This window comes from Poromitra crassiceps (assembly GCF_964638095.1).
Source record: "Poromitra crassiceps genome assembly, chromosome: 30".
Taxonomy (NCBI): domain Eukaryota; kingdom Metazoa; phylum Chordata; class Actinopteri; order Beryciformes; family Melamphaidae; genus Poromitra; species Poromitra crassiceps.
The window spans coordinates 8,953,316-8,965,433 of NC_139652.1; the positions used below are offsets into that span (position 1 = coordinate 8,953,316).

The 12,118-nt window shown below is 43.0% G+C and overlaps 1 protein-coding gene across 1 annotated transcript; it reads left to right on the forward strand.

Moving 5' to 3' along the window:
- The first annotated feature begins 311 nt into the window (after window positions 1–311).
- snupn (snurportin 1) lies at window positions 312–11,806 on the forward strand. Its single transcript, XM_083663100.1, has 9 exons — window positions 312–359; window positions 1,486–1,650; window positions 2,700–2,898; window positions 4,242–4,346; window positions 7,259–7,355; window positions 7,592–7,689; window positions 8,566–8,643; window positions 9,215–9,295; window positions 10,845–11,806. Exons 2-9 carry the CDS (start codon window positions 1,493–1,495, stop codon window positions 11,169–11,171), a joined length of 1,143 nt encoding a protein of 380 aa, XP_083519226.1. The 5' UTR covers window positions 312–359; window positions 1,486–1,492; the 3' UTR covers window positions 11,172–11,806.
- Window positions 11,807–12,118: the final 312 nt, after the last annotated feature.

A 12,118-nucleotide genomic window follows, 5' to 3' on the forward strand; every position in this document is an offset into this window, starting at 1 on the left:
AAAACTACATAAATCACGTGTATCCATTTTAACATAATAGAAATTGCCCGCGCGTTTCACAACTTTGCTGCTGTAAAACTCTGGGTTAATTTTTGTCGGCCAACTAACTCTGCATCTGATTGGCTCGCCCTGATATTTTACCATAACATTAACCAATCATCACTCCCCATGCGGCCAACTAACTCTGCATCTGATTGGCTTGCCCTGATATTTTACCCTAACATTAACCAATCATCACTCCCCATGCCTAAAGCGAAGGGCGGGACTTGGCGCAAATGTGGTGGGACTGGAGGGGGAAGAATCAGGCGGTGGGAAAGATGACAACGTGACGTTTCTGCTGCAGCTACCGACAGTCCACGGTATCTAATGTTGTTATTATCGAAATCTGCTGTCTAGTTGTTCATTTGGGGTCGATTTATATGTAACGTTAGCTAGTGGATGCTAAGCAAAAACGCCATGCTTGAATCATGTAGCTATTGGCTGCTAGTAACCACTAGTCGTAGTGTGTGCTATTCTCTTTAGCATTATGCTAGCTTGTTAGGTAGCTGGCTGGCTAGCTGTAGGCAGTCTACATCAGAGGCTCTAAACTTTCTCAAGTCAAGGAACCTCAGAAGTTTAGCGTACAGATCGACAGGTTTATCTGAGGGAAACCCATTGAGAAGATTGACCTGTGGCTTCTGTAGGTGTGGAGAAAACGATCACAATGGAGAGAGAGAGAGAGACACTTCTTATCAAATTATATACATTCACTCCTGGTGCTAATTTTAAAAGAATATAACATTATTTAAATTAAATTAACTAATCCAGTGACCCAGTCTGAGAACCGCTGGTCTAGGATACACAGACACTGCAGCATGATAATGTAAAACGTTATGGCTAAAATATGTCGCCATCATTTTGTCCATTTGTTATCACATTATTGCTGTGAACAGAAGAGTTTGGAAAGCATTTGACATTTTAAAAACTATAGGCCTGTCTACACTGTAAAAACACAGCTGGCAGTAACTGAAGCTCCAGTCCAAACCGATCAAGTTCAGCCTTATAAATGGCAATCAAAATGGCAATCTTTATGTTTTTTTTTTGTTCTTTATGTTATGTTATCTTTGTTATTTTATTTTTCATTATATGTCACTGTCATCCACATTCCACATAATGCTTGCCACGCCTATTGAAGCCTGATGCCATTGACAATAATGCCAATAAAGTTTTCTGGCAAATTCCAGTTATTTTTGGAACATTTTTACATAATCTGATGACGACAGTCACTGGCCAACTATATGCATACATGCACAGTGTACCATCTTATTGCACTTCTGTGATGAGAAGAAAGCAGTTTAGTAGAGAACAAAAGTCGAGTCTACACCTCAGGTTGCTTCCAATCCAAATCACCTTTTCCCCTAGAAGGGTACAAGCAGTGTCAGCACTGTAAGGGAAGTGGATGGCCTGAGTCAACGCTTGTATAATCAGTCCTCTGTTGGTTTGTAGAGTCCCCATGGATGACCTGACCCGAGCGCTCTCGGCCAGCTTTGCTGTGTCCAAGGAGCCCAACAGCACCGCCGGCCCGCACCCTCGACTGGCCCAGTACAAGAGCAAGTACAGTGTCCTGGAGCAGAGCGAGAGACGCCGGCGCTTCCTGGACCTGCAGAAAACGTTTGTATACTAATCACTTCAGTGTTTCCCCACTGGACTCTGTTTTCACCACAGCAGAGAGGTTGAGGAGTGGGGAGAGAGGGGGATTGGCCCTGTTCCTCCATTTTAAAGTTTCAAACCCAATTTGGCTTATTATAAACAAGCGTCAATTTGCAATAGCTGCAACCAGATATGCAAATTTCTGTGGACCAACCAACCAAGAGAGTGACTTATAGAGGTGCTGGTCACAGCTAAAAATACCTCACTGAGAAAATAGAGTTATATGATGTGTATACAATGGAAACCACAAAACAAAACTACAACCAGGCTATCATCATGATACAGTTTAGTTCAACAAAGGTTTTGAAGATGGCTGCAGCCCTCCAGCTCTGACATCACTGACTGTGCCACATTGCAAAGCATAAAATTTGGTCTACTAATAATAAGAATAAGTGTGTGTGTGTGCGTGTGCGTGTGCGTGCGTGCGTGTGCGCGCGCAGAAGGTTGTCCGGCCACAGCTATGCCGTTTTACGTGCCACCGGGCTGAAACTTTCAGGAAGTGTAAAGAGCAGCTGTGTAGGTGACCTGACGGAGCCAGATTTTTTTTTTAATTAGGTGATTGCCCTGATTACCTAATGATGTGATGTCACTCGAGCAATGATGTCATCAGTGATGTCAACAATGCAGTATTTGCAGATCACAAAATCTGCCTCGATACGATTCGATTCAGGGGGCTGCGAGCAAATATCCTCTCCCTCATTGTCTTGCACGCTTGCCATGGCGCTCGCATTGTTTGTAATGTGGAAAGAGGCACGCTTGGGCAGAAATGGAGACGCAGACGTGCCGTGGAATTTCAAAATAAAATAATGAATGGAATATAATGTTTATTTGGCGTCATGGTGATTTATATCGACGTTTTATCTGTGCATCGATGCTATTGGATCGTTGATCATTGAATCAATGCAGATCGATGTATCGTCCCACCCCCTAGTGTTTATGCCTCGTTTGAGCGACTGGTATGCTTGATGTTTTAGTGAATAATGTATTTTTTTTGTCTCTGCCAACCCCAGAAAAAGGTTAAACTATGTGAACCATGCTCGGCGTCTGGCGGACGGGGACTGGACGGGGGCGGACAGCGATGGGGAGGAGGAGGACATGGAGAAGAAGAAGGAGGAGGGGGAACAGCAGCAAGTAGACAACACAGAGGAGGAGGAGGAGGAGGGGATGGAGATTGAGAGGAGGAAGTTGCCACGGCATTACGCCAACCAGGTCAGTGTTTGTTGTGACCGGTGTTTGTTATGACTGAGGCAGGGCTGTAAGAAAATATCGATACACATGGGTATCATGATATTATGTTTTGTGATACTGTATTGATTCTCAAAAATCAAATGAATATATTTACGTGCAAAGATTTGTGGCAGTGGTTAATTATGTGTTTTGTTTAAACCGCTAGATAGCAGTGTTGTATCTTCAGCCATCTGACTCTTCCACTCCAACGTCACAACTTTTTGACCCAGATTTGATGCATAATGCTGGTCTGTTCCTTATACTATGACAGTTTTCCTCAAATCTGATTAAAAAAGAAGTCTAAATATTTTGAATCATAACCCCTGTATCGCGATACATATTGTATTGCCAAACGGCACAATTCATGTATAAAATCCAAAACAAAGAGCTCCCAGAATGCATCCAGAGGTTGTTCAGAACCAGAGAAAGCACTTATAACCTAAGAGGAATCTGCATGTTCACAACTACAAGAACAAAAACCAGAACAAATGCAATGCAAAGATGTATAACAGTTAAAGGAGTTAAATTATGGAATGGACTAGAAAATGAAATAAAAATGTGTAAAACAATCAACAAATTTAAAAAAATGTTAAAAAATCAGATTATTAACAAATATAAAACTCAAGATTGATATTTATATTATATTACATTATTATATTTAAACATATTATTACATTCATAGATATATAGAAATTTAGTTTGTGTATTTGACACTCTGTAAGTACAATTCATGTGTATATAGAATACCTGTATTTTGCTTAGTACTCATTATTATTGTTATTATCATTACTATCAATATTATCAATATTATAAATCAAGAAAAAAGAAAAAAAAAAAAAAAAATGTAAAAAGGGTAGGCGCTATAAGCGTTTGCTTCAGCCTACTCCTTTTCGGTCAGATCTTTTCAGGCTTGTATACACTCAACCAGCAATCACTGTTTGTTCTCTTATTTTGTTTTCTTGCTTTTCTTTAATCACAACTGTATTGAGCTGTACTTGTGAAATTGACCGAAATAAACTAAACTAAACTAAAAAGATTCTTGTCAATACACAGCTCTATCACTGAGGTCTATTGCTCTTGTTCGTATGGGGAAGGGACAGCACATGGACTTTTCCAATGCAATGCCTGACTTGGCCAGAAGAGGGCACATGAGCTTGTAGACTTGCTGCTGTGCTCTTTTGCATAAAACCCACTAATAAATTGCATCCTTGTGTTTGCGCCAACTTGTTGAGTGCCGACAGATTTTCCATGATCCTTCTTAATCTCTTCAATAAGGTGAAGATAGATTGTTGTTTGTTAACCAAAGCCTGTGGTGTCCTCCTCAGCTGATGCTGTCAGAGTGGCTGGTGGACGTGCCTGCAGAACTGGACGCCGATTGGCTGATGGTGGTCTGTCCCGTGGGGAAACGAGCTCTCATTGTTGCCTCCAAGGTAAGAGCCTATCACTGCTCTTCTGTCATATCACATGACCTGTCATAACAGTCGCTGAAGTTCAAATTTCAGGAAATAAGGATGTGATTAGTTTAAAGGTGCAGTGTAAATATCTCACTGTCAAACCGATTGTGATTCAATCAATTCTGATTCCCTTTTATCTTTAAGAATTGGAGTGCATTGTCACAGCTGATATGAAAGCAGTTTTTTTTAATGAAATCTTGTATGATAGTCCTTTTAAACTCAACATTGCATGCATGCAATATGAAAAGGCTTGAAAATGCTTGTTAGCATTAGGGCAGTCTACTGATCATATTATGTCTATTCTGACATTTTGGCCCCAAGACTTCTACCTCATCACATATATAACATTGTTCAATCTTTGTCACTTCCACCCCCACGCCTCATGACCCAACACTGTGTATCATAATGACCCAACACTGTGTATCATAATGACTGTGTACTGTTTCTGCATTGAGCTTGACAGAACTGTTGGCAAATCTTTGACACGCCACGGCCCATTGCTGTCTGCAAGTCTAGCAGTCTAGATAGAAGAATGGATTCTTTGGAAAAGCAGACAGTTTGCTTTGCTTGAAGAATATTAAATAGCACAGATCTCGTGTATTGATTCCAATATATTTGGAACTGTTGGCAAATATGATGGGCAAAAACGGAAACTTAATTCTATGATGTTCCTGTGCCGTTCAGTGGGTAAAACATGGCACTGCCAGGAGTTAGGGGTTTGATTCCCGTTGCGAACACCTGTACTAGAACTACTATCCATCAGGCTGCTACAAGGCACTTGGGCTTAAAACGTACACCAAATAGTAGGGGTGCTCCGATCCGGCTAAGCCACGATCCGATCCGATTCCGATTCCAGAATCGATTCTCGATTCCAACAATTCTCGATTCCAACGATTCTCGATTCCAGAATCTAGAATCGATTCTCAATTATGTAGTTTTATATTGCAATAACACACAAAGGTAAATATAAGACAAACAATGACAAATGTATTAATGCTGAACTTCAAATTCAACTTCTGAAGTATTACAGTCGGGGCCTAAATTCATTTTGCTCTGTTCTTCTTCAGATAAGATGGATTTATAGGCTGGGGGGGATCTGTAGACTTTGAGAAGGATTTATAGATTTTGGGGGGAATACATTAACCAGAGTTCTTAAGTGCAAGAGGTGGTGGCACCGTGGCAGTACAGTACACAAATGACATGAACATTTGGACACTTATTCAGCCGGTATCTTGCATGTTGCGTTCAGGTGCACTGTAAAAAAAAAAAAAAAAATTACAATACAAAGAAGAATCGATTCTTGGGAGTTTGGAATCGATCCAGGAATCGTGGCATTAACTCATTCACTGCCAATATCTGACTGGCATTTTTGGCACAGGCCAAGTATTTCCATAATGTTTGGTCATCTTTCAAGACCCACAGTAAATTCTGTACTAGGACTACAGTGATGTCCAATACCTCGAAATGAAGATCTAAGTCTCTACTTTCACCCCCAAAAAGAAAGTTCGCTTTTAGCATGTTCTGTACTCTACTTATAACCCTTTTTATACACCCCATGTTCATCAAAAAAGCCTGTCTGGGAAGAGAAAAGGGAGAAAAAAGCATTTTTGTAAAAGGGCACAATCTCAGGCATAACTCACTCTCAATTCTTTTATTTTGAACTGTATTGACATCAGACATGTAAATATTATTCGTTAGGACACAAATGACAAAAAAAAAAAAAATATATATATATATATATACACACATGAAGTGCTTTTTTTTTACATTCAACAATACAGTTTACTCGGTGTGAGTGTGCAGACAGACAGACAGACAGACAGACAGACACACCGACAGACAGACAGACAGACAGACAGACAGACAGACAGACAGACACACACACACACACACACACACACACACACACGATCCCCCTTTTAGATTTCTAACCCAACATAGGATAAGCAATAACCACGCCCTGTGGCGCTGGGATTGGCCAGGAGCAACACTGGAGGGCACGCAGCCCAGCGATTTCATAACTGAAGAGCTCTTGAGAAGGACAGCGGGCTGCTGTGAGTGCCTTCTGCCCGCTGCTGCCTAGCTGTTCCTGTGTTTATTTTTGATTTGTTCTGGTACACCCGTCTCCCTATCAACTCTGCTATTTGATCGTTCCCGTTTTCCCCTCGGCTATTCAACACGTCCTCACCGCCCTCGCAAACTGATCGATCATTTCCTCATTCCTCCGATGATCAAACACATCTCTTGATTACTTTCTCCCGTTTTCTCCTGGCTGGCACAGAGGAAGGCGACTCCAGCTCGTGCCGAGGGCGTTTCAATTGCGTTTCTCCTGTCTGCACAAGGAAGCGTTACCCGTTCTCTGCTTTTCCTCTTGCTAGATTTCAAAACAACAGCTGCGGTATGTGTTTGATCGCGTGCTGTCGGCTACCCTTTGAAGGCAGGGACCTGTGTCTGTGTGACAGGCTGGGCAAGTGTTTGCTGCAGGCGCTGCACCAATAAAAACAAAAACACGTCAAACACGTCCTTGGCGGGGAAGGCCATTGCTGATAACACGTCAAAGACGTCATTGGCGGTGAATGAGTTAAGAATCGCGATCCTTTCAGAATCTATTTTTTGGAGCACCCCTACCAAATAGGTTAGGATAGATGATTATGCTTAGTTAGGTTAGGGTAGTAAACAACTTGATCAATCTTGTGCCTCTCTAGTGTCACAATTGTGCATATACAAGTTTTAAAGCCAACAATATGACACAAATAAAACAATATCTGGTCTAATCTTTTGTTGAAACTGTGAACGACAATAATTTTGCAACGTCAATTTGATCTTATGAGCCATGGCGGTTAGCGGTTGTTTTTGGTAACACTCATCTCGTCCTGTTGTTTCTAAAGGGGTCCACAGCAGCGTACACTAAAAGCGGCTACTGTGTGAACCGTTTCCCCTCCCTGCTGCCCGGTGGGAACAGACACAACTCGGCCATGGGAAAAGGTAGGCGGGCCTGTTTGTTAAAGGGACGGAACGGGGCTAATTATGTATGGACCGAGTATGGATATAAGTAATCGTTTAGTAATTGGTGTCGATCAACAACCCATCAAACCTCTGCAGATATATTATGGTAATTGTATGCGATGGAGCAGTAGAAATCTTTCTTGCCATCAAGAGTGATTATAAGCCACTTTTGACTGCCAGCCACCCGAGTACAACTGCTCCTGTCCCACATGCAGACTACACCATCCTCGACTGCATCTACAGTGAAGTGGACAGAACCTACTACATCCTGGATGTCATGTGCTGGAGAGGCCACCCTGTGTACGACTGCCCGGTAAGACAGACCTGTAACCCTCCTGTCTACGACTGCCCGGTAAGACAGACCTGTCTACGACTGCCCGGTAAGACAGACCTGTAACCCTCCTGTCTACGACTGCCCGGTAAGACAGACCTGTAACCCTCCTGTCTATGATTGCCCGGTAAGACAGACCTGTCTACGACTGCCCGGTAAGACAGACCTGTCTATGACTGCCCCGTAAGACAGACCTGTCTATGATTGCCCCGTAAGACAGACCTGTCTATGATTGCCCCGTAAGACAGACCTGTCTATGATTGCCCGGTAAGACAGACCTGTCTATGATTGCCCCGTAAGACAGACTTGTCTACGATTGCCCGTTAAGACAGACCTGTCTACGACTGCCCGGTAAGACAGACCTGTCTACGACTGCCCGGTAAAACAGACCTGTCTATGATTGCCCGGTAAGACAGACCTGTCTATGATTGCCCGGTAAGACAGACCTGTCTATGATGACTGCCCCGTAAGACAGACCTGTCTACGACTGCCCGGTAAAACAGACCTGTCTATGATTGCCCAGTAAGACAGACCTGTCTACGGCTGCCCGGTAAGACAGACCTGTCTATGACTGCCCGGTAAGACAGACCTGTCTATGACTGCCCGTTAAGACAGACCTGTCTACGGCTGCCCGGTAAGACAGACCTGTCTACGACTGCCCGTTAAGACAGACCTGTCTGCGATGACTGCCTGTTAAGACAGACCTGTAACGCTCCATCAATCCCAGAATGCTGGTCTAATTGCTTAAGTAGCCATGTCTGGCCCACAGATGTGCCTTTTCGTCCACATTGCCCGTCTCATTTGGTCGGAATTTGAGAGGCAGTGTTTTGTTTACAGCACTTGTGTTCTTATCAACAGACTGAGTTCCGTTTCTACTGGCTGCAGTCCAAGGTGCAGGAGGCAGACAGCCTATCGGAGATCGCCAAACGCAACCCGGTCAGTATCAACAGCCCAGAATAGAGCTTAAACTGTAACAGATAGACTCCCCCCCCCAACTCATGCCCCCCCCTTTCCCCTTCCTCGTTTTCTGCTCTTCGTATGACTATTTGCTGTGTTGTGGGCAGCGTGGATTCACTTAGAGCTTTCTGTCTTTTTTTGGTCTGTTGCGAGTGACTGTTGTGCTTTCTGCCTTGCTTGCACCCAATTTGTCCATGTGGAGAAAATCAAGTCTTGAACACAAAACTCCTCGGGGGGGGAAATGAGACAAAGGAGAATGAAAGTAAAACACTCATTGCCATATCTGTGGGTATTTATTGGGCACTAAAGTGGTCACTACACACACACATATCCAAGATCGGGGCGCTTGAGGGAAGAGCGTTTGAAAAACCTTGTGTTTGGACGGAGCTCCAGCCCCTGATCTGAAGTGTTTGCACAGCCCGACAGGCGCTAAATGTGGCTTCTCGTAGAGTAAACCCACCGTTGGAGAACAATTTCTCGTGTTTTGACATGAAGACAAATTGTGTTTGGAACTAACAACATGGTGCTCTGCTTGTGTTTGCTCCACCAGTTCCGGTTTGTGAGCCTTCAGAGCACAGCCTGCACAGCAGAGTCCATACAACAAGCCCTGGGAGCCGAGTACGGCTTCAGCGTAAGAGACACCACACTGCTGTCCATTCTGGCACTCTTTACAAAAACCTTCTTCTTACGGCTGCACACGTTCTAAGTGATTGTAGATCAGGGTATCCGCGGGGTCTTGAAAAGTATTAAAAGTTGATCAATCAATTTAGGGAAAATGAAGGCCCTTGAAAAGTCTTAATTGCCATTTGAGAGGTATTACATTTTGTAGCTATTGTGTTGATGGTGTTAAATGAGCATTATTAGGGGTGGGGGAAAAAATCGATACACCACAGTATCGCGATATTTTGCCTGACGATATCGTATCGATATTTGGACGCCAAATATCGATATTGCAAAAAAAAAAAAAAAAAAAAAAAATTTTTTTTGCAGGCCATGCCAGGCCACCGGGCTACTATAAACTTTAGTTCCAAGGCCAGCAGTAAACAAACGGTAGCATATTTTAATTTTGTTTTAACAGTAACAGTTTTGTCATAACAGTCATTTACAAATTCCCCAGTTACTGAATGGGCTGCACAAAATGTTTTGTGTAAGTGAAGTGAAGTTGCAAAAACTACATAAGTACAGTAGTCCACACACACATCCAGTTAAGGTGGACTGTAAGTAGACTGTAACAAACAGTTCAGTTTGTCAGGTGCATGCAACTATGACATGACTTTATGAAAGTTGTTGGTCTGTCTACTTGACAATGTTGCTGCAATAAAATGGTTGAAGTCAGATGTACAGACTGAAAAATTGTTCTTATATAAACCAGATGTTGACAAAGTTTTCCTTTGGGGACATCATTTGCAGTTGAAAAAGTAAGAAATCGCAATATATCGCAATATCGATATATCGCAATATCGAAAATATCGCAGTATCGCAATACTATCGTATCGTGACTCAAGTATCGTTTCAGTATCGTATCGTGGGCATCTGGTGATTCCCACCCCTAAGCATTATGATATTATCGTCCCATATCGATCGCAGACCCTTGAATCGATATCGCTGGCTTCATTGAATTATTTGTCAGAAAGACACACGACATTTGAACCATTTATCCATGTTTGCTAGCTAGTTGGTTTGCACACACTTTTGACATGTGTGAACGTGACCTCTTCACAGAGTAGTGTAACAGTTGACACTTGCCGGGCGGGGGGACTAGTTGATAAAGGGCTTATGAAATGACTTGGAATATGTACATGTATGTATGTATCCCCAATCTTTCCAAGGACTCCCTGCAAGCTGCTCAAGTACCCCTAGGGGATACACACGTACCCGTTTGGGAAACACTGGCCGCCCTAAAGCATCCGTCGGTACCAACCAGGTTATGCTAGCTTGTTTGGAAGAGGGCTAAATTAAGCTCCAAACTTAGGCTAAATTTTTCAGAGGGAAAAACAATTTATTGTAAATGACTTCTCGCGGCCCTGCAGTACCTTCACGGCCCACCAGGGGGCTGAGGACCACACTTTGGGAATCACTGCTTTATAGTATCCATACGGAAGCAGAAATACTGTACATTTGGGTTCTACTTCACGAATCGTCGATCGGTTTTAAATCTGAACGCGGTTTTCCGCCCGCAGGTGGACGGTCTTCTCTTCTACCACCGTCAGACCCACTACACCCCCGGCAGCACGCCTCTGGTGGGCTGGCTCCGCCCCTACATGGTCACCGACATCCTGGGCATCGAGGTTCCCGCGGGACCCCTCACCACCAAGCCCGAGTACGCCAGCCACCAGCTGCAGCAGATCCTGGAGCACAAGAAGACGTCGAGCGAAGTCCGCCCGGCCGACGCCAACGGCCGCTACGAATTAGAGCACCTGTCCACCCCCAGCCAGGAGAAAGGGGACGGAGACGCACTGAACTGTTTGCCCCAAAAGCCCATAAAGGAAGCCAACATGGAGAACTGAGAGGGAGAAGCTAACTCAAGTGTGTTCTGTGTTGTTGTGGCCCCCGCAAAATGGCTGTTTGGAATTCCTCTGAATACTTTTGCATGGTTGACCAATTGCAAAGCATGGCTAATTCTAATCCATTACTGCTTAAGACAGAGTGGAGATCAGTAGAGCGATGCTGTATGCTGCTATGTGTTTTCCACGGTGAAAAATTCAAATTCCACAAAGTTTTTTTCGTACGTTTTGAAGGTACTTTTCCGCAGAAACCTGGAAACTCAATTGTTTGTACCTCTATTGTGGCGCGAAGATGTTGAGAAGGCTTGTGTTTAGCCAGTATAATTATCATGTCATGTTCTGTTGTGCAAAGTCCTTTTCGTAACAGCATGGTAATGAGTTTTCAGTACTGTGCAGTTTCCTACACACGTGCACCTAAAAAGAGTTCTGAGCAGATCATTATGTTGAGTATCAGTTGAGGCAAAGTGAGTATCATCAACTCTGTACTTTCTGTGGAAGGGTTAGGACGGGCAAATTGTTGACCTATTCAGAACCTGTTCTCATATGGACTTTTACAATTCCCTTTTAAATTGAAAGTTGCTCACTCTAGAATCTGTTTTAAAGTGTATGTTTCTGAATAAACTTTTTTTTGTATCGAGTTTTTGTGTATCTGCTGCACACAGTGCACAGTTGTATTAATAACAGTGTTCCCACAAATCTTACAATTTTTTTAATTTTAATTTTTACAGACCGGATGAGCCAGGAAATTGGATCAATTCTCTGGGAAAGATGTATAATCCAATATTTTAAAAGGAAACTTGAAAACATGAAAGCTTTACCTCAAATTCTAGATAAGGTTTAATGTTCATTGCACTAGAGATTGTGGTAAAAGTTACCGTATTTGTCATCGCTTCAGAGCTTCTTTCTTATATAGAATGTTAAAAACAAAAACATTCAAAAATACATTTTAG

What these genes read in the sequence shown, in the direction of transcription:
- snupn (XM_083663100.1), top strand. Translation starts at nt 1,493, where the DNA reads ATGGATGACCTGACCCGAGCGCTCTCGGCCAGCTTTGCTGTGTCCAAG. An exon ending in TTCCTGGACCTGCAGAAAAC is followed by an intron (nt 1,651 to 2,699) that starts GTTTGTATACTA and finishes TGCCAACCCCAG; the next exon opens with AAAAAGGTTAAACTATGTGA. An exon ending in GAGCCGAGTACGGCTTCAGC is followed by an intron (nt 9,296 to 10,844) that starts GTAAGAGACACC and finishes TTCCGCCCGCAG; the next exon opens with GTGGACGGTCTTCTCTTCTA.